The 23,361-nt window shown below is 38.3% G+C and overlaps 1 protein-coding gene across 8 annotated transcripts in view; it reads left to right on the top strand.

Moving 5' to 3' along the window:
* The window catches only part of GPHN (gephyrin), a 296,920-nt gene that overhangs the window by 247,896 nt on the left and 25,663 nt on the right, over nucleotides 1-23,361 (top strand). For all 8 annotated transcript variants that reach the window (XM_037393801.1, XM_037393798.1, XM_037393797.1 and 5 more), the window contains 6 exons: nucleotides 3,933-4,025; nucleotides 7,556-7,611; nucleotides 12,642-12,761; nucleotides 17,058-17,116; nucleotides 17,338-17,491; nucleotides 19,461-19,582. In XM_037393801.1, coding sequence (XP_037249698.1) covers nucleotides 3,933-4,025; nucleotides 7,556-7,611; nucleotides 12,642-12,761; nucleotides 17,058-17,116; nucleotides 17,338-17,491; nucleotides 19,461-19,582 — 604 coding nt within the window. The remainder of the gene's footprint in view (nucleotides 1-3,932; nucleotides 4,026-7,555; nucleotides 7,612-12,641; nucleotides 12,762-17,057; nucleotides 17,117-17,337; nucleotides 17,492-19,460; nucleotides 19,583-23,361) is intronic.

The following is a 23,361-nucleotide window of genomic DNA, read 5'->3' as shown; positions in this document are numbered from 1 at the left end:
TGTTTAGTCGCTCCAAATGGAGTTCAGTGCTCCCTGTGCCTTGGTAAACAAGAAGCAGATCTCTGGGTGCACATCCTGCATTCAGAACAGCACCGATACTGGATCAGCAAGGAATACACACATTACACCCTGCACTTTCATAGTGGTGTGTGGATTAGAAGAAGGCTGTAAGGCATAAATGCCTGAGCATCACTATTAGACCTTTTTGGATAGCTGTCAGCCCATTGTGGACAGTATGATAAGCCACAGTTTTAGGTATATTTAGTCAAAGTTAAGTGCTATATATACAACACTGATCTCCTGAAATAAAGGATGGAAGTCTGGCATGTACCTCCCTGAAAAAATAAGCACAGCATATGTTTATTTTGCGATGTGAGGTACTGTCAAGGTACTGTAGCATTATTATTCTTTTTTACATAAAAACAGTTTTGATTTTTTTTAACCTCTAGTACAAAACTAAGTAAAGAAATGAATTCTTGAATTTGGGTTGTATTGATTATAGGGGAAAAAAAAGTATTGATAAGCTATTACTTTTCCTTTTTTTTGTTCTTCTATAAATATGTCTCATTCTCTTGTCCTTTTATCTTCATTTTCATTTTTCTCCATCTCTCTGTCTTTTACACTTCTGGATGAAAAGTTACATACTGTTTCACCACCCTTTTGTGTTGCTTCCATTGTGTATTTTCCCTAAAACTTAATAAAATATGGCTAAAAATATTCTTCTAGGTAGACATAGGGTAAGCATAATCCTCACATGCTGTTTGTTGAAGTCAATAACAATAATGACACCATCTATTTATATGTATACACCAGTCTTTGTGCAAACATTTATACCCACAGTAGGTAGCAGCCTTTTCGTACATCTGATTTGTAAACTTCTTCATTAGAATTACGGTGAAATGAGACTTTCAGGAGCACAATTTCTCTGTAAGGAAAGTGAACTGTTTAAAGTTCTAGGATTGCAATTTATTTCATTAACAAATTACCCAATTAATTTTAACCTGATTTATTTATACTACTAAACATAATACATTGTATTGATCCTCGTAAGTAAAGCAGCTGAACGTTACTCTGTACAAGTAGCCAGTACAGTCCTTGCCTTGGTTAAGTCAAGGCATGCCGTAGTCTTGCAAATCTATTCCCCCCTGACATGAGAGGGAGGATGAGTACAGTTATCTTTTGAAACTTGACTTTCACATTGATAGTTGTATTGCTCAGTGCCTGTGTAGATCATTTAGCCTCGTCCATATTAAAAAAAAAAAAAAAGAAAAAAGTAAAAATGGAGAGTCCTAAAACTTTTTACAGAAGGGCCATAAACCAAAGGCATCTGAAGCATATTTCCCACCTGCCATCATCAATATCTGGTATATGAAGCCTTCCATTAGCCTTTTATTCCAGGTAAACGCAGTTACCTGAACATTGCTCCATGAGTATATAAGGTTAAGTTTTTAGGCAGCATGATAATGATTATTCTTCTGAAACTAAGAGGCAGAAGTTTAATTGATACTAAAAGAACAAAGCAGAGGCAATCCACACTTCATGAGCTTCAGCCTCAGAACAGAGCAGCTTTTCTGATCTAGTCCAAGAGCCCTGTAACTTCTGTAGAGCTTGGACATTTTTTTCCACAGTTTATTCATTTTGAACTAGCTGATTATTTTGATAGCATTGACTTTTCAGATCACACTGAAGTGCTGTCAGGACAATATTTACAAAATGGGAGCAAATCCATCATCTCTAGTACAACACCTGTCTCACTGCTTTATCCCAGTACCAGTACCCTGAGAAATCAATATTCTTCACAGAACTGTACCAGTTTCACCAGCTAAGCTTTACAAAATACCCAAATTTGAAAAGTGAGTTTAATGTAATTCTCCATTTTTGTTAGAATCAGAAAATTATGGGCATCACAATGGGCAGTTTGATGACATTAAAATACTTCAGAACATCTTTTTGGAATTACAATTAATCAAAATAAGGTCAGCGTATTTCTAAAATAATTGCTCAAATAAAGGAGAGTACAGAGGTACTTCAGATTGTCCTTTAGTTGCTGAGTTGCTTCATTTTAAAAGCCTTAAGGCTTCAGCCAGTAATTCTTACATTTTTTTCCCCTTAATGAAATTCATTCCCACTACCGGCTAGCCATTTATTCCCTTCAAGTATTGCATGGCAGAATGCCAGGGACATACTGTTCAACTTTTCTCTAATTGGTGTGATTTTGCAAGCAGACAAGAAGTAAAATGAAGACACAACATGCCTGCTAAAATTAGAAGCATCACTTTTGTATGAGATTTTGTGCATCTGTGAACAAAGGGTGGGTTTACTAGGCTTTTGATAGCTGCCTTTTCTGTGCTATAATTTAAATGGCTGTGTCTGCAGTCTTTTCCAGTGCCAGTGTACAAGGTTTCATGAGCTTTCTAATAACTTCTGTACTGTGTATCACAGACACTGATATGCAGTGATGCACAGATGTATTAATAGCCATCACAAACATGCTTTTCTAGTTGCTTTAACAGGTTTTATCAGTGTTTTCATGGCAATACCTATTTCAGAGATGCAACATGAATATTTGCTTCAGGCTGAAAGTTGATACAGATGGATGTGAGCACAGTGATGTTGTAGTTGTTATAATTAATTACTAACTAAATCACTTTGTGTTAACAAATACAAGTAATCTCCATTATAACACCACTTCACCGGAGCTGAACATTTTCAAATCAAGTAGGTGCGCTTTTTAACAAAACCTGTCCCTTTAGTGTGCAATGTTAGGTCTTCTGCCTTCCCAGCAGATCCAGAACCACGCTGATTTCCCTATCTGTAAAACAAGGAACACACTTGATACATGTCTCTCTTTTTTGGCATGTCTGAAAGATCATAATCTATAAAGTACATATCCACCCAAATTCTCCTGGCAGGAGTAGTCACGCATCCACTCACTTCTTCATACTTTCTGTGCCACAACACACTGCTAAGAGCAGTGGCCTCTATTACAAGATGAGATTCCCTTCTTCTGCTAAGACATACTGGAATCAAACCAATCTCAGTAGTTCTGACCCATGTGCCCCTTCCCAGTCCATCTAATCACACATGTAATAAATCTTTCTCACTTTCCCACTCTGTGAAGGGATAAGGTACATATTTTCCGCTCTGTTCCACATCATATTAAAAAAAAGTTCTTGCTGGCGCCATAAAAGCGAACAAGTAGTGAACACTTGACTGAGGGTGAAGTAATTCATATCAGTCTCTACAGGGAGGCTGAGCCAAATTACAGCTTATCAGTCATAGTTGCTAAGTGAAGGGAAAGAGTATGTTTGAAACAGCTATTAAAATACTTAGGACTATATAGCGTATATTTACATAAATAATTCTGACACACACATGCACTCACCCTCCATTAAGCAGAAATGCTCTCAGCAATTAGGAAAAGCTAATCTATTGCAAAACTTCTCTGTCAATTTATGGAAACTTTTCCATCGTTACTGTTTATGTGAATCCTCTGGGCTCAGTCCATCACCTTTTGTACACAGGATTCAATTCTGAAATGTTATTTTAAAAGCTTTTAAAAAAATAACTTCTTTTTTTAAGTTTAAACACAGGAAAGTGTGTATTTTTAAGAGATTTCAGAAGAAAAACTCATCCTGAAGCAACAAAATACTTGTTTTTTCTGTCTGATCCTATATCAAAGCTGTCACTTCTGGGTTTGGATACTTGGCATTCAGATCTACTGTCAACAATTTCACCATAACCAGGAACACAGACTTACTGAACAAATCTTTCATCAGTACTTTCAGACTTCAGTGTTTTGTCATTTATGTAGAGGCAGAAATCAAAAAACTGAGATCTAATCACAGCACACTGCTGTTCACCTTTTTTTTTTCCCCTTTCACTAGCTGTAATGACATGGAGCATGGTCTTTTCTCTTTTCTCTTTCCTAGATGGAATGGGCCGAGTCCTTGCTCAAGATGTATATGCAAAAGATAATCTACCACCATTTCCAGCATCAGTAAAGGATGGCTACGCCGTCAGAGGTAAACACTCACTTTGTAGACAGGCAGTATAGTGTCTGTAAAACCACTTTACAACGTGTTAGTTCACCCATTTTGAATCTATCTGTTGTGTGGTTTTTTTGAGATTTGATTCAGATCATTGCTGAAGTCACAGCTGTCTTGAAGGAAGACCATAAAGCTGAATTCAGATCTTTTAAGTGGATACATATGTACACAGCAGATGTACGTCCATGTGTGCTCATAGACATGCACCTGTGTTGCTAGTGAGTCTCTTGGAAACATAACGCGTTCAGGAGAGTAATAGAATGTATGTTTCTGAATGTCAGATTATTCTTCTATTCCTCTGCTGTTGATTTAATTTGGAATTTCTTGCTTTTCTGTTACTTTGTTCAACTGTCACAGATCCAGCTTCCTATTTGTGAATTATTTTATGATTGCATTAGAGAATTTTCAGAAATACATATCAGAATGTACTCTTATGGAGGCACTTCAAAAGAAGAACTCTTTTTTTACTTCGAAAATATTATTGTTGCCGTATATGATGTGACTGTACAGAGCAAGCAGTGCGTGGTTTCCCAGGAGACCTGAATCCATCCTCTGCTTTGTCACTAGGTGCTGTGTGATTTTGAGCAAGTTGCTCCTCTGTGCATCACTTATTCCATTTGGAAAGTGAGACCAATGATAGTCACCTCAGATACCTGTGGAGGAAAATTTAAATATACAATTGAACACTATACTAGTAGTTATTTCTTTGTGGTAGGGGCTGAATAATCGTAACACCATGTTGATATTTGGACACAATAGCCAACTTTTAAGGATATTAAAATATCTTTTTTGTTACTGGTAGCTGAAACAGTGGAAAGCAACTGTCCATGAAATAGACTGTCTGCAAACCCAGGCAATGGATGTAGTCCGATAGCTTCCCAATGGAGTTGATATAAAAAAAAAAATTCCAGGTCTGCAAGATGAGTTTGACTGCAGCTGTCTTCTGTGTGTGTAATGACCAGTAGTAGCAGCAAGGGAGCTCAAAGGTAGCCAGAGAAAGACGGGTAACGTAACGCTGAGAAAAGCTAAGAGGGGGAGCTCCAAGTACAGTGCTGACTGACAAGGGCCTTGGAGTCGAGCAAACGCTGCCTTGCAACCTGCTTGCTACATGGTAAGGGAAAGAGGTATTTAAAAGACATGTAGATGTGGTGCTTAGGGACATGGTGTAGTGGTGGACTTAGTGGTGTTTGGTTTACAGTTGGACTCGATCTCAAAGGTCTTTTCCAACCTAAATGATTCTATGATTCTCTGATTCTGCAATCTCAGTAAACACACAGAATGACCAGAATGATCATGGAAGCCATCTTCAACAACTTCTGTCAGAACCAACACACAAGACCTTGATTTTGATGGTGGATTCAAATACAGTAACAGTGAGGGACTTGGATGTGTTCAGAGGAGGGCACCAAAGCTGATGGAAGGGGATGGATGGAAAGGATGTTCCATGAGGAGTGGCTACAGACTTTGGATTTGTCTGTCTTGGAGAAAAGGAAACTGAAGGGGGACCTCATTGCTCTCTGCAGCTTCCTGAGGAGGGGAAGGGGGGAGGGAGGTGCCAATCTCTCCTCCCTGATATTCAGTGACAGGACACATGGCAATGGGTCAAAGCTTGCCAGGGAAGGTTTAGACTGGACATTAGAAAGCATTTCTTTACTGAGAGGGTGGTCAAATACTGGACCAGGCTTCCTAGAGAAGTGGTCGATGCCCCGTGCCTGTCACTGATTAAAAGGCAGTTGGACAATGCCCTCAATAATTTGCTTCAACTTTTGATCAGCGCTGAATTGATCAGACAGTTGAACTAGGTGATCATTGTAGGTCCCTTTCAACTGAAATGTTCTGTTCTGTTCTGTTACTGTTCTTGTAGACCTGTTATCTCAGGATTTGAGAAACAAAGCTTGTAGGCAGAGATAAAATTGATGACATTAACAGTTATTTTTTCCAAAACATTAAGGATTAGCTTTCAGTCACATAAACCTGTCTGCCCACTTTCTTGTCCACTTTCTTCAAGTTATATCAGTTGTACATCACCTGTAAACTTTGCATCTGTATCGTTATTAATGGGGGAATAAAACCTAATTCAGTAATATCAGGTTTAAAATAATTTGGCTATGAGGGAATTTTTTCTCTTCTTTTTCTGGATCATCCTAGTGCATTATTTCCCATGCAGGTATGAGAACTGTGTTCAGTAGTATTATATGCCTTATTCAAGAAGTAGTTGAGTCCTTTTCCACTTTCTTATTTTAGAGTTTGTTCTGAAGCTCATAGATTAGGCTGTTCAATAGGCTTTTAAAGTTGTTAATCATTAGTCTTCAAACATGACTAAGTACTGTAGATCATCATCTGCAGAGTTGCAGCTGATGTATGAGTACAGATGTGATAAATCACTATACAGACTGAATGGACATCCTTCCTGAAAGTAATTCTTCTTGATAAGATGAGGTTATCTAGCTGTATATTCAGGGCTTCTGAAATAAAACAGAATGTATTAAGATAACCATTGTCACTGATTAGACGTCATCTCTTGGAAATCAACTTTTGACAGTTAGAGATTTAAAATTAACAAAAAGACACATTTAAATGTGATGGCATGAACCCGGTTTGTCAGAACACCCTTGACAGCATGCCTGCTGTGCTTGGATGGGCAAGAGTTGCTTGTTCTCCATACGTACTTCACACCATGGTAGATAGAGCCTATAATACCACTAATGCAACTTGTTGAAAGACCTTTTAGGCAGGTAGAAGCTTAAACTTTGTCAGTAATGGTACCTTTGCTGTCCAGCTAAAAATACAGATTTGTCAAAATTAGAAGTCCTGGAGACTTTCAGTTTGTTAAATCAATGATCTCTGACTTTCAATTTTCAGAATGGCTTCAGTGAAAGATACAAGGTAGCTAGTTCAGTGCTAGCTCCTAAAATACAAAAAGGAACAGAACTCAGACTTCTAATGTGTCCGTCCAGGTTGTGTTATCTTAGCCCTACTGTGCTTCAGAAAATGCCAAACCTGTGTGGTCATCTATGCAATCTAACTGTGGCATTTGTCCATGTTTTCCTCCAAAGGCAGAGGGAGATTCTAAAATGTCAGTATTCCATTGTTGTCTAGAAAAAAGGTACATAACACACTTACAGGGTATGTGATGCCCCTGTGTTAGTTTCACATAAAGATTTGCTCACAGTGGACATTTTTACAAATCTTATAAATTACACAAATATACTCTCATGAACACTCTTAAATTTTTATTATTAATGTAATTCCTCCTAATCTTTTTTTCCTTGATCCCATATTGCCCAGAAAATTTCAGTTAACAGTACTATAGAACCTGTAATTTTCAAAACAATAAACACAACTTAAAAGGACCTAAAATGGGAAATATTTGCGAAACTTCTATAACCTTTGTCATGCTGACACTGAAGAGCTGAATCTTAGATCATTCTTTGGTTCTCCTTAATTTCTAATGCCATCGTTTGTTTTGGTTCAGCCTTTACCATTTGTATTGTCCATCTTAACAGCTGCTGATGGCCCAGGAGATCGATTCATCATAGGGGAATCCCAGGCTGGTGAGCAGGTGAGCACAATTTCTTTTCTTTTCTTTTCCTTTTAACATATTTTTCTTTTGTAAGATATTTCTTTGTATTTTTACAAGCCTTGCTAGTGCTCCAAATCTGAATACTCTTGGAGGTGGTGTGAAGTAGGACACAGCTGTACCGACCCTCCTGCTCTGTGCCTTGGGACATGAATTCAGAAAGTGAGGCAGTACGGTTACATAAGGAACTAACAAGGGTATCCCAGAATACTTCAGAGCATTGTGCTGACATGTCCGATAGGCATGCATGCAGTACTGTTCTGCCCTAATACAGTGTTAGAGGACATAAGGTTCCTACTGGCATCGCAATTCAGAAACAGATAAAAGCATGATTTAACCCCCTTTTTGCTGGTAGATTTTTAAAGGGACATGAGCCCAATAACTTTCCACAAGCTGCTTGCATATTTCACACTAATACCTGCAAAACAAGGTGTAAGAATTTTGTATGAAGCCTTTACAGATGGGTAATGATCAGAACAATCTTGAGGAAGCCTGGCAGCAGCCTGGTTTGTGGTATTGCTCTTGTTTGTTTGTTAAATCAAGAGTGTTTGTGCACCTTCGCAGGTGTGTGGATTGAGTTTAAGAGCCAGTGGGGGCAGCAACCCTTCATGACCTGCTGTGATGCGTAAATATTCATGAATAGACACAATTTGTGATTTGCTCTCAAATTCAAGAGTTTATTTCATTAAATTCCTGTATTAATATTGGGGTAATGGGAAAAAAAAAAGTCAGTTATGTTCAACCATTTTTACTATTCTGTCATTTTAATTGCACCTGCTAACTTCTGTTCAGGAGAACATGGGTTAGTTCACAATGTTTCTCCAGCTATTTCATCCTGGTTTATAATTCTGTGCATTGTATGTGAAATGATGGAGAAAGGCAATATGTAACAGGCGAAACAAAGGATTGATCAGTTTTAATGAGGAATCTACAGTGTGCCCATTTTGACTGCTAAACAAAAAAGTCCAAGTAAAACAGATGTATTTCAAAAGTTGTTTCAGGTTTCAGAAGTATTACCAGTTGCAGAATTATTCAGTATTTTTAAAAATGGAGTTGAACTGCATCTAAATGCATAATAGACATTTAAGTTGGTTACTCATGATAGATACAAAGACCTGTGAAAATAAATTTTGCTGTAGTTCCCATCCATCATCATGAATTATACCTTGGTATAATAGACATCATCTTAATACGGAAATTCACATGAACTTAGATTAATGAATCTGTTATACAAAATATGTAAAATTGCTTTGAATACTAAACCAAGTAAACTAATGAATTCAGTATTTTTTTCACCTGCCTTGGACTTCTAGCCCTTCTGTCTGCATTTTCAAGCACTAGTCCAGAATCCAAAAGGCTGACAACTATTTCTACAACCTTTTTATGGTCACTATAAAGTAGCAAGAACCAGCAGAGCAACCTGCTGAATTATCACTCCTATCATTATTCACCTGTCATCAATATTAGCATTTTGCTAGTTAAAAAACATCACAGCACAGTGGTGCTTAAAACCAGGACTGTTAAAGGTGTGTGTAATGGGGAGGACTGTGCACAGATCTAAAGGTTTCAGTGTCCTAATCAGTTCAGCAGGTTTGTACAAAGGACAAAAGGGCAAATGGGAGCTTGCTTCCCTCCTCAAAATTCAAGAGCTCACAAATGTCTCTCTGCGGGGACAGTCTGTCCTCCCAGATTACTCAGAATAGGAACCCTCTCTGGCAAGGAACAAAAATTGGGTGGGAGGAGGCATGCAGAGAGAGAATAATTCCAATAGTACCAGTAGCGAGGTGGAAAAATGAGGCTGTTGACCTCTGAATAATTGGTCAAAGTTTTTTTCTTGGGCCAACACATCTTCAGGTTCATCTCCTTCCCAAGAAGTTATTTATAGCCTTGGAATGCTCCTCAGTCTCGTTTCACCCTTCAGTCACTCTCAGCAGCAACATTCTGCTTTTCATGTTACAGACCAATTAACAGAATGATTCACAGCAGGGAGTTCAAAATAGGTTTAGATTTGGCTTCTCTTGTAGGGAAGAAGGTTATGTAAATGCTACACAGAGAGGAAGGAAATGGGTCTGAGAATTGCAGCGAGGCCATATAGCCAAGTTGGACATTTCCCTATCAATTTATATTTCTTGTATTATTTTCTGATTTCCATTTCCAGATGGTCGTGTTTATGTTAACAACCATTTTTTATTTTGTATTGAGGAAAACTTTCAGACGCTGCCCTGTTTTGGGGAGGTTAGGGCACATTTGAGAGTACTGGTCACAAGCCATGCACGTGGCCTCTGCATGAAAAACTCAGCCATGGGGAGCAGTCGTTTTCTTCCTATAGACTTACACAGCTGGAGCTTACTTACCATTTCATGGAAGACCTTCTAAATACATTTGTAAGAGGCACTGTGACTAACCAGCTGTAATACAGGATTGAAAACAGACGTTTTCCACCATTCCATTAACTTGGGCCTTTTTATAGAAAGGAGCACGGGTCATCGTAAATCATGCGCAAGAGAGAATGCCTGAGGTGGGGGCTGTGCTCCGTAGATTACTTCTGGGTTTTATCCAGTGACTAACATTAAATAGATTATCAGTGATGAAGGCAAAGGGCAGAACCCAGTACTACCCTGTTCCAGGTAAGTGTGAGCTCTCAAAGGCCTTTAAAAGAGCCTCTGTGAAATTGTTGTACATTAATATGCTTTCTGAGAAGCAGTCATTTCTTTATCTTCATAGTCTCTAGCGCAGAAGAACACAGCCCTAGAGATTAACACACAAATCTGGTGGTTGACTTTTGCTCATAAAGTTAATATCAAATTCTCAAAGGACAAAAAGTGAATTAAATACATGAGCAGCACAACCAATTCTAAAAACAATTGTTATTGTATCATAAATTTGTCTAAATGTTTCACATCGTTACATCTCAAAAAATTAACTCATCTAGTAATAAACTCCAAAAGCATGGATAGTTACAGTGCATTTTATCACCGTAGGCACTGATTTCTGGCACAGCTGTAGACATTATTTATTCTTTGTGGTTCTTGAGGCTGAAAAAATCCATTTTAAATGGGACATTTTTTTTATGCAATACGTTTTTCCTCTGAAAATTCTTGTTGAAGACATCAGTACTGTAGTAAGTTCAAAACAATATTACCTGTTGTTAATGTACCTATAGACTATACCTACAACAATATGCAAAAGAGGTCCCATAATCCAAGGCATAAGCTTTGCCTTTTGCAACATCTGTGTTCATAAAAATTAAAATAACACACTAGACAAGACTATTTTCACTTTTAAGCATCTTCAGTATAAATGGCAGCATCTCAGCTATTCATCCACAGCTCCTTGCATAGTCTGTGGTGAAAAATAAATACCATTCTTAAAAAAGAAGTATTATTTTTGTGTTATCTGGTTTAGATACCTGCTTTAGGATGACATGAATCTTGCCCTAAAAACACACTAACCATGGCACATGGTAAGTGTGGTTGTTTTGGTGGGGTTTTTTCATTTATTTGAGCATTTTTATGTTCTTCTTGAAGGATGTTAGCTTTCCATCACCTGTAGAAAAGGGTCATGATCCAATCAACTCCAGGCTCGGTTGTTCCTTTGGGATACTATAGGTCACTGTGATATGGTGCTAAACCAGAGGGAAACCCTTTCCAGCTTCTCCCTAGGGCTTCTGTCCCAATGAGCAACCTTTGCAATATACACATTTCAAAGCAATACTCACATTTCAGAGGTTACAGCAGTGCAGAAATGGGAGTAGAAGAGTGGGCAAAGCACACACAGCTCTGCACAGCTGTAATGTTGGCCACCGGTCTAGAATTTGCAGATGTCTAAGAGCCTCCTGTCGCAAGTCAGGGAGTAAATGCGTGCTGGGTGGGAGCAGGTGACAGTGCTTGAGCAGTGCTGCCTGCAGGTCTGTGGGTTGCTACCAACTACATGCTAATCACAGTCAGAGAAGCCCTGGACATATTCCAATGCTGCGTATGGAAGATAGAGTCAATCTGCACATGGATTACACATACAGAATATGTTGGTCTGAGCAGAGCTGTGTGGATCTGTGTGTAGCATGTTCACTAATCACAGTAAAGCCTAAATAAATGGGGCTTACTAAAGTGCTGCGGGGAGCAAGCACTCATTCTAGAAATGAAATCTCAATCCTCATACCAGCTTCCTTTAGTTGCATTTTTTCAGAAAGATTTTTATTTTAGTTATTTATTCCTTAAGTGGTCATGGTCAAATTACAGTTTTACCCTGGATTTTGGAAAATGTGTATTAAAATAGGCTGCCTGACTGGTAAGAAACTTTATTAAAACCATGTTGGTTGTTTTATCACGTCATTCTGATACTTTTCTATTCTTTTTATTGCTTCTGCTGCAACTTTGTAATGCACTGTGACTTTATATAACTGTAGAATATTATCAACTTTAGGCTCTGCTAAACTGATCCTCACAAAGATAGATACTCTACGTGTGTTGAGCTGTGTCTCAGTATGAGGAAATCTGCTTAAAAATGAAGCAGCTGGTGACATTACTTTACTTACAAGCTGCTGGTTTTTCATATAAAGAGTGCTGGTAAAACAAAGCAGAACAAAAACCCAACCAAATCAGAGCAAAGAAATTTCAACCCTAGGGACCAGAGTACTCTACAAAAATATTTATGTACACAGAACTACTAGATTTTTATTTATCTAAGTTTCTAGAAGGTCACCAATCTAACATATTTCTGCGCCAGTTATTTTTCTGAGCCAACCACAGTATCAGTATATTGCTTCATCTAAAAGTTTTTCTTGTGTTAGAAATTTAAGGGGAAAAATCTGAAGCCACCTAATATTTGACCATATAAAAAAAGCCATATCTGAAGCAACGGCCTAAAGTTTATACCTGTTGATACCACTAGCAGTATATCAAGAGTCATGCCACAGTTAAGAATTTTAGTCTTTCAGATTACTTCCATGAAGTTCAAATGGTTTGAGTTTTTTCTTTTCAAAAATAAATTAATTTTTGTTTGTTACTTTTCAGCCAACTCAGACTGTGATGCCTGGTCAGGTAATGCGTGTTACAACCGGTGCTCCAATTCCATGTGGTGCTGATGCAGTGGTGCAAGTGGAAGATACAGAGCTCATCAGGGAATCAGATGATGTGAGTCACAACTTAAAACTCATTTTTGTTTTCTGTGCAGCAGAAAATGGCTCGTGGTACAATCCTGTAAATATGAACAATAGTCCTACAGAAAAGCTCTTCTGTTAATCTCAAAAGTTTGAGGATTTTCACATTAGTTCCTAGTGGCAATTCTACTCACTTTCTCAGGATGTCATAACAGTACCTACTTGCCCTGACATCTATTTTTCATCACAGTTGTTGAATGCTGGCACTAAAGTATTTGGGAGCATGACTTGGGTGAAAGGCAGATACTTCTTGGAGATCCATAAGTACAGTCCAATTTGAGTGCCTACTGTATTCACATTTTAAAATACAGAGTAGTGGGAATCGGACATTCCATTTCCTTCCTTTCTACTGAGTTCACATTTAGCAGTAGAGCAGTCTTCATATTTCAGGATCGTCCTGAAACTCAGCAAGGTGAGGACTTCCAAAGTTCTCCTAAACTCAACATGTAAGAAGGGGAAAAGTTTTCTGAAAATACATATTGATTCCAGAATAATACATTGAAATGTTATAGTGCAACATTACCGCTGACAGAGTTAAAGCTGAATATGATTTTCTGTGGGGAAAGTGAACTGTTTTAAGTGCAGCAAAATCCATGTGATGACTTGGATTTTGAACTATGCTGTGAAGATGCTTCTGTATTACCAGAGTTGGTCTTGTTTCAGCAAAGGTGAATTTTGTGGATTTTGGAGAATGTCTTGTGCACATAACTTACAATAAATGCATATATTTATAATAAGGGGTTTCATTATGTAACAGGGGAAGTGCCCCTCAAATTTTTTTAAACCATAACTTTCTTCAGTTGACCTCTGTGCTCCTTTAAAATGAGGAAAATACTGAATTTAAGACCTCTGAAAACCAGAAAATGGATAAGGTGCATATTCATCCAGAACATAGTCTTAACTGTGTTTAATTTGAACAGATTTTCTAGCATACCTATAAATCATATTAGCACTACCTTACAGATGTTGCAGAATACCACTGAACAAATACGAGTGCTATAGTACTAATTCCGTATGCACAGTTATCTTAACAAAGTAAAAGGAGTTTTTTGATGGAGCACAGGAGCTCTCTGTAGACAACTGTATGCCAGACATTCCATCTTAGACTTCCTTTGTGTTCAGGTAATTCCTTCTGAATCATTTCTTTCACTTACCCAGCTGTGATTTCAGGACAACATCATTGTGTTTGCCACCATCTAACAGATTTTAAGGCAAGAAGATGCATCTCTATTTGACAGAGCTGCCAAGTTTGCTTTTGAAATGAAGTATGTGCATGGTTCTCTGCTCAAATCAGCCTTTGCTCCTCTGGTGCTGTTCTGACAAGCTTTTCCACTTCGCCATAGCTCTGTGCTAACATTGCAATTGCAGCTGGGGTGTAAGCAGATGAATTCTGGTCTTCAAAGCTGAGGAAGACAGCAGAAACTGCAACATTCTGTCATGATCCTTTCTTGTGCCTTATTACTATAAATGCATATATTTTTACATCTGATGAAGTCAGCAAGCTGTCTAGGCTGGCCTTCTTCCTAACAGAGAATGTACTGAGTCAGTCCTGCTTTGAGGTTACAGATGTGTGTGTACAAGCTGTATCTTCCCCTAAAATACGCCATTGCCTTCACTGCTTGTTGATCGTTCAGTTAGCCTTACTGAGCAAGTTTTCTGTGGTCATTGCCCACTTCATCATGGGAGGACTATCATATTGCAGAGCAACATACATGATAACCTGTTAGCTTCTGCTTCTTTGGATGACTGTCTTCCTGGATTCCACTTTTTCTGTGCATGTTCTCCTCTGCATGTAGGAACAGATTATTTTGCTATGTGCTTAAACTCTGAATATTTAGCAAATGGTCAGCCACCTTCAGCTGCTTTTTCCTGCCTAAAAGTTTGAGGCACAACTCATCAGTTTCTCCTTGTCCTTGAATATGCCACTGTCTTAATCCTGTACATAAATAATCAGTATAGTTCAATTAGTATGTTATTTTTGTCACCTTTTTCGTGCCTGGGCGGCTATATATTTCAAGAATATTTTTCTTCTTAGTATAAGAACTCCTTCAGGGCTGGGATTTAACTGAAATGAAATCTCTAACATCTGAAAAGTGTTCTTCTGAAAAGACAGAGAGTACTTTTAAAAGGGACCTCCTTGACCTCTAGTTGTAGCAGTACTTAGCATCATTGCAAGCATTCCCTAAATGACTGTAGAAGTCACAGGCCTGAAAAGAATTACATCTATCTAGCAGGAAGAAAAATTCTCATCAGCTTGCCAAATGTACAATCGTTTAGAAAGATCTTTTTGCAAAAACATGTCTACACCCTTTTCATTTTGAGTTTTTACGTCACCTCGTAGGAAAAAGGAGGCCAATGTGATCAACCAAAACAAGAGTTAGTCTGGACCAAGACCAAGCATCAGTATATCTGTATGGATGCTGGCTGTTAACAGCCAGTAGAGTAAACCACTCGTAAGTTCAAGATATATTAGTACACAGCAAGAAGGATGCTGCTTGTTACACACCACATGGAAGATGTTCTCAGTATAATATCATACCTCTCTGCAAGCCCTGCCTCGAGCGACCCTGAATTATCTTGTATTCCTAAAGCATTCTGGGATATCTATCAGTTCCATAAATAATAATCTCTGCACATCACCATTTTGTCCATGGTCACACTCTCCACAATGCTTTTCAAACCTGGGATTACTAAATTCCTCAAAAGCCTTTTTCTTCTTTTCTCTCCTAATTCAGGAGTCCTAAACAGGACCTTTTCTATTACTGAAATGTATCATGGGCACTCCTCTTGATTCCCTAGAAACTTCCTAGCCATCTTTAGTTGCTAACAGGATATGGGAAATTCAAATCTTCATGACTGGCCAATTATCCCCAGAGTGTCATAAAAATACAACAATTTTTTGACTGTTGCCCCAGATCTTCATCAGAAGCCTAAAGCGTCTTCTACAGCTTCTGATGGGGACAGAGGTAAAAGAACATCCTGGGCACCAGCACAGCCATTTTGGACACTAGAAGCCAAAAATAGTCACTTCTCTGATATTAAGGGGAGCAGGTATAAAAGAAACAGAATTTGCATTAAAAGCCTATTTTGAAAATACTGTGATAAAGTAAGGAATCAATTATTTCAGGGTTGATGTTTTTGTTAGTCATTTCCTGGTTTTCAGGGGTTTAAATTTATCCATTTTCACAGTAGGTAAACAGAATCACAATCTGTAACATGTTCATTAACTTTAACTGTGGGGCCTTTAGTGTAAAGCACTTGGTTTGAACTCAGAAAATGCAGTCCATATCAACTGTAAGAAAAGAGACAAGTCCCAGTGTCCTATACAATACTATCGTTCCTGTAAAAATTCCAAATTACAATGACGTGCCTTGTTTGTCTTGTAATATTAGTGCTTGATTTAAAACTTTGAGGTACTTAAAGTATGAAGCACTACATGATAATGTGAAAACAAAATCTGTTCCAGCCTAAGTGTAAATTAGTGCTACTGACAGGCTGGCACTATCTCAAATGCATATGTATCATCAACCACTTCCAGGGCTTATAAATTAAATATTAACAATATAGGTCATGTGCCATTTATTGGCATTGAATGAGTCACCAAACCATTGAAATTCTGAAGGAGTAAACACAAACATTAAAGTAGGCATCAGGGTTTTCAGGCCACTGTTTCTTGTTCACAGTGAATAAATGTGATGAATAAGCCTCTTCCTGGTTTGTACAAAGCTCTCAAGTAGGAGTTTCCACTACAGGAATCTATGTGAAAATCCTGAAACAACTAGAGCGTATAGCTTCTTCCGGAACATACAGCTTCTTCCCACCTTTCTGCAGATGTAGTGGCATATTGCCTGTCAGACTAGTGGTCCTTTTGAAATGCCATCTTTGAAACTGTTTGAGCCTATCAAGTTGGCTGAGAGGAGTAGAAAGAATCCACTTGGTATAGCAGGTCAACAGACAAACATAGGACATAACATAGGAAAGGTACATAAACACAGGGATCATAAAAAAAAAAGACGGTAAAACTATGTATTCAGTGCTGGTCCTTCCCTGCTGTGCTCATCAAAGAGAGAATTTCTTATAAAGCCGTTCAGTTTTAGCACACACTGTATTAAAATCTTGACACACAGATCAGGAGAACGATGATGATGCTTAAACCATAAGGTCTCAGGGTAACGAGTGCTTTAAGCTGTGTAGTCTTCTGAGAAATTAAAGCTGATTAATCTTCTTTGAATAGCCCAGCTGACCGCGTTTGATCTCCTTGTTTTTATAGGGCACTGAAGAACTAGAGGTTCGAATCCTGGTGCAGGCTCGACCAGGCCAAGATATCAGGTCTGTAAACAGCCTACTTTATAAACAATAAAATATCTTTGTAAGGAATAGAAGGGCTGGTGATTTCTGTACTCGTTTTTTAACCATTAGTACTGACATTTTGACAATCTGGCTAATAAACATCCCTGGACGCTGCTCACCAGGGGCAGGACCAATCAAGGAGAGATACTTTCAATCTCATTCTGGGTTTCTCTCGTTTTTTTCTGTGCTGTGATTTTCAGACCTATAGGACATGACATTAAAAGAGGTGAATGTGTGCTGGCTAAAGGAACCCACATGGGTCCGTCTGAGATTGGTCTCTTAGCAACTGTTGGAGTAACCGAAGTAGAAGTTAACAAGTTTCCAGTGGTTGCAGTCATGTCAACAGGGAATGAGGTAAGAAAAGTATGTTTAGAATCAGGGTCTAAATTGCTGTTTTCTTGAGGACAGCATTTCAGATAGTGACTTCTACCCTATTCCCAAGTAGACTTACTTTTTGAGCTGCAACTCATGTTGACATGAGGCATTTTTGTAAGTGATCAACCCATAATCAGCTGCTCATGTTTTCTCCCTTGAGGGCTCTCTCACAAGTCTCGCACACTGTCTTTGCCAAAATTTTGGTAACGTGTCCAACCACGTGCTAGCTGCTTTCCTCCTGCCAGCAAGGGAGGACCTGTGGAGTAGTCAGGGTTGTAATTCATACTGCCAGTCATGACTGGAAGAGTAATTTCTTTTGAGCAGCGTTCCTCTATAGCTGCAGCATGAATGGTAGATAACCTGTCTTTGAAAACTGAGTAGTACTACCAAATGCCTTGCTGTAGTATTTTGCCTTTGCATTTTTTTTTAGTAGTAGCACACACTGGAATCCAGTCTCCTGTTGGTAGAACTCCAGACAAGCTTTCTAATTGCTTTGTCTTATCTACATCAGAAAAATCACATTCAAGATTAACTTAATTTACTAATTTTACATATGTTGTGGGTCGACCCTGTCCAGCAACTATGCTCGCTCATTCCCTCCTGCCATGGGACAGAAAGAGAATAAGAAAAGCAAAAACAAAAGAACTTGTGTATTGAGGTAATGTCCGTTTGAGGTTTAAAGACCGCATGAAGTTTACTTACAGTTTTGACTGTCCTTTGAGACAAACTTTTTGAAATCCAGACACAAACATAAACCCAGTAGCTGTATTCTCATACAGCTTGGATATGTTGAATTTTGAAAGATTTTGGAAACTTTAAATAGTTCTAATTTTGTCATCTGGTGGTGCCCTTGCCACTTCCAAAACCCTGGTGAAGGTTACTTTGTGACTGCTGAGTACTATGGGTGGCTGAGACCAGCCTTGCTGGGACAGAATCTTGCCAGATTGCACAACACAGACAGGGTGTGTCGTGCAGGAAATGTACCGCTAAGCAAAGAACAAATCCAAACTGCTACAAGGATTACAGGTGATGATTTTCTGAACAGTATCTTCTGTATGACAGAAGATTCTTGTGTGTCATTAAAGGGTTTTTTACTGATGTGAGAACTCTTCTTTGTATTGTGTTAAAAAAGATCCTGCACAGTGGGTTTTGTAAACATCCTATGGAAATCTGCACAGAAAGAGAGCTGCTAACCAAAGCATCAAAGTTTAGCCATGCTCCACTTCTGATTATTCTTACCTTACTACCTAATACCGTTGCTCTAATTTTGACAGATACATCATCAGCATCAGTATTACTATTATTTTAATTCCTGACAGCATTGGTTGTCCTTCTGTTTTCTACAAAAGAATTCCTAATTATATAAAACATGTGTTTATATATGTGTGTTTTACAGTTTAACTTCCAAAATATGACACATGTAAGGCACTTGCCATAATACTGTCTTGAGACAAAGTTTTTCATCCAAAACAGTAATTGATAGGAGAACCAAGCTTTAAGCTTCTATTATTCCATACAGATTGTTGTATTTAAAAAACACCTTTACTGATAAGTAAACAATGTTTACAAGATTTCTTTTAATACCTTTAAATCTGGTTAGCAACATCATTGAGGTTCCTTTAAAACTATTTAAATAGAATCAATAACTTGAAAACTTAAAAGTTTGTGTTTTGATTTCTAATGTTTCAGATTAGAAGCCAGGTACTAGTAAGGAGAAAAGTTTAGCAGATGTGAACCAATAGAAACAAACAAAGCAGTGTGGAGGATTGGACTAAACAAGCACATTACGTATCATATTAATTTAAACTCACTAAATCACTTTACACATATATTTTATGATATATATGGTGTCTAAGAATATCCTGACCAGTATGAAGAAGAAAATTCCCACTTGTGTAAAGGCACAGTATTCCAAGGAGACCAACTGAGTGTATTTCTGGTTTTACAGCTACTGAATCCTGAAGATGACCTTTTGCCAGGGAAGATTCGGGACAGTAACCGTTCAACTCTCCTAGCTACAATCCAGGAACACGGGTATCCAACAATCAACTTGGGAATTGTAGGAGATAAGTAAGTACCACATGTTAGTAAAGATGTCACTTCATATTCATGCGGTGCACTTTATGCATCCATGGAAAAAAGAAATATCAGAGAAAATGTCAGTCATTGCAAGTGTCACAGTGTTGTGACAGGGCATATCTTGAAGACATTTTACCCTTTTCATTAGAGAAATAAATAAGTCTATTCTAGTATTAAGAGGAATCATTTGATAAATTTTTTATTGAATGGTGTTTATACTGTTTTGCCTCTGTTGAAACATGTTACTGCTGCAAATTGAATTTATTGCTGCAGTATCGTCACAAGCACCATTCTTAATTCACGTAAGAGGAGGCAATTCTACAGCAACTATACTTTTTTCTGATCCAATAAAGGGAGAAGGAAAGTTTCTCTCAGTGCCAAAATTAATTCAGAGTATAAAACTCTGTCAGATTCTGAGTAACTGTCTTTTGGGGAAGGCGCCACTGCTGGGTGTTGCTGAACATTTCCAGAAATATGTCAAAGGATTTAAAAGAATCAATTTATTTTTTTCCTTTACTCGTCTCTCTACTTTGATTGCCACAGAGTACTATCCTGTGATCAGTCTTTCCATTCCTCTGACAGTGATTGCACCTTGTTTCCCAATGGTAGTGAAGTCACATCTCCTCTTGAGAGCCCTAGGATAAGTGATTGAAGCGTTCAGACTTTTGTCCTTTGCAAGACTGAGCAGTGCCTGTCATCCATGGCTTGAGTTTCTCAGCATAATGTATTTCCTCAATTTATTGAGCCCCAGAGGCTTTGAACAGGCTTTCTTGTTTCTCATTTTAGGTATCAAACCAACTGAAAGATGTGATTTGATAGGGAGTTGTTCAGATTCACCTCCACCTCTTTGAGAAAAAGGGTTGTTCCTTGTGAGTAGTTAAAAGTGAGGCCAGATCAGAAAGAAGAAGAAAAAGGGAAACAGTGAGTTTTAGCACCCACATTTCACATTGATTGATGATGAAATTCCCAAGCAGGGAGACAAAGTTGCTGCTAGGGAACAGCTAATTTCAAAACCAGTCTTTTCTAGTGCAGAATTCAATACAAAACATCACTAGCTTGACAGAAAATATATAAAAGGGCCAACCACTGTGTGGTTTTACAATATGTGAACCAACCTGAACGGTGACCCCAGGAAATGCAGTTGTATTTGAGGTATTCATACAAGGAACGTGACACACAGCAACCACAGCAGTTGTTGTGGTCTTAGGGAAAGCAAACCCTTCTGGATACTCTTATTGCATCCAGGCATCCTTTTTGCTTCTTTGGCCTAGCAAAACTCAGTTGCTGTTCCAAATAGCAATAAATATCAAAAACCTCCTGCCCGTGAATGCTTCCAGTTTCAAGTGGTCATTTCATGCAAACAGAGTCTAAACTTATGAGACCATTCTTTCCAGGAATGGTATCTAAATGTCCTGGATCTCTAGGGTGTTTTCTGTATTGTAAGGACCTTTTTAGACTTTAAAACATAGGTAGCGAAGTTCTCAAATAAAACTATTATATCCAGAGATCAGGTTCTAGATTTACGTATCTGAGAAAAAAGAAAGCAGCCGCAAAAAGGCTGTCAGCTCCTCAGAGTCATCTCTACATAAAAGGAAGGTGAGCAGGGTTTTTCTCCAGCAAAATACTGGAGGTGGAACTTTTTGCCACCTGCATGACCAAAAGTTACTGCTACTGTCATCAACATTATCAGTTTACATGCTGTCATTATTAGCAGTGGGTTAATCCAATGGCAAAGATGCTTTCCCTGAACATCCTTCTGGTAGTCCCCGCAGCAAAATAAGAACCTAGAGCTTGTTTGTTCTTTATAGCCTTGTCTTAACCAAATAGATATAGTCTCAAATTTGCTGTGAAGTCAACACCGTCAAATGGAGAGTTTAATTTAAGGTCATTGTGCAAAACTATAGCTGTGTTCTCCATTGCCTTCAGGAATTTTTCTATGACCCCTAGGCATGGAGTGTCTGTGAAGATATGTAATCTTGAAAGCCCTCAGTAATCAATATCTAACAATTTTAGAATCACAGAATCATAGTCATTTAGGTTGGAAAAAACCTTTAAGATTGAATCCAACTGTTAGCCTAGCACTGCCAAGTCCACCACTAAACCGTGTCCCTAAGTGCCACATCTCCATGTCTTTTAAACACCTCCAGGGATGGTGACTCAACCACCTCCCTGGGCAGCCTGTTCCAGTGCTTGACAACCCTTTTGGTGAAGAAATTTTTCCTAATACCCAGTCTAAACGTCCCCTGGTGCAGCTTCAGTCAGTTTCCTCTTGTCCTATCACTTCTTACTTGGGAGAAGAGACTGACACCCAGCTGCCTACAACCCCCTTTCAGGCAGCTGTAGAGAGCAGTAAGATCTCCCTGAGCCTCCTCCTCTCCAGGCTAAACCCCAGTTCCCTCAGCAGCTCCTCATACAAGACTTGTGCACCAGACCTTTCACCAGCTTTGTTGCTCTTCTTTGGACACGCTCCAGCACCTCAATGTCTGTCTTCTAGTGAGAGTTCAGGCCTGATAGATTTTTTTTTACTTTTCTATATTTTACTTTCCTATATTTTTTACAAGTATGTTTTGTGACCCTTTTTTACTAGTTGGATGCTAGCTGGAAACCAGACAGTGAACAAATGTATCAAAGGTAGACAAGTGTCTGCAGCTTTGCTTTAAGTTATGAGTGAGGTTGATACTTTTGGATCCTTGCTATTAGTATGTTCTCTGTGTCTTGAGATAGTATTACCTTGGCAAAGGTGGTAAGAGTTCTTTTTAAACTTGGTTTCATGCTTGGGGAGTTATTTCTGCAGAGGCAGTTACTTTAGCTCATAGAATAGCTATAATGACCATCCAATTTTAGAATGATTTTGTACTTTGCAGGAAGTTTTGAAAGAGTAATTCAGTACTGCTGATTTAGCCAAGAATCTTCCCTACCTGATACCAGGATTCCGTCTTAGAAGTCTTCTAACCATACATATTATTTATGTAATAAAGCTAGTAAGAGAATGTTGCCCATACAAATATTTAGTATATATCTTTCGGACTAAAGCGACTGATTCGATAGAGTACCATGGCACTTGAAAAATGCAAGAGACTTACCAGAGAGGTCTTACAAAGGGTACAATTTTCACAAGTTAGCATGTTTATGGAAAAGATGAACAAGTCATCAGTGTCTGTTGTATGGTTTACTGGAGTTAAACCATAGATTGTGTGTGTGTATGCTCATGTATATGTCCAGTTTATTGTGTATGTATAATATGTAGCTAGACAGTGAAAAAGAGAAAGATTTTATATGCCTGCAATACCTACAGGTGAGGTAAAAATACTGGCAAACAATACTTTTCAGAAGGGAAAATTAAAAACTTGTGATTTTTTCTTTGAATGTATCACTGAATATATTTCTCCCTTCCCATATTTCAGATTTGGAGGGGTTTTTTCTATTTCTTTTTGTTTATACATTTTACATTGAGGAAATTTTTACTGCATTTTACTGGGAGTGTCACTTGCTATATACTATAAGCACTGAATAGAGTTTGAGAGAGCACCGTATAGGGAGCACAGCTGAGTTATTACTATTGCTGTAACAGGTCAAGTTTTTTAACAAGCATGGAAATACTGTCAGTCATATTTACAGAGCTAATTTTCAAGCATGAAAGTTGTTTTAGAGTAGTATTTGCAAAGACAAACTTAGAGGTAAGGTTCCTGTATTTCATTTCAGAATATGATTCACTCAGAGATGTTTAGGTAAGAAGATAAATTGTCCAGCTGCTTCAAAGCCCAGGACTG

This window comes from Falco rusticolus, chromosome 7 (genome assembly GCF_015220075.1).
Source record: "Falco rusticolus isolate bFalRus1 chromosome 7, bFalRus1.pri, whole genome shotgun sequence".
Classification (NCBI taxonomy): domain Eukaryota; kingdom Metazoa; phylum Chordata; class Aves; order Falconiformes; family Falconidae; genus Falco; species Falco rusticolus.
The sequence above is the reverse complement of the archived record's forward strand: the minus strand, read 5'-3'. Positions and strand labels throughout refer to the sequence as shown.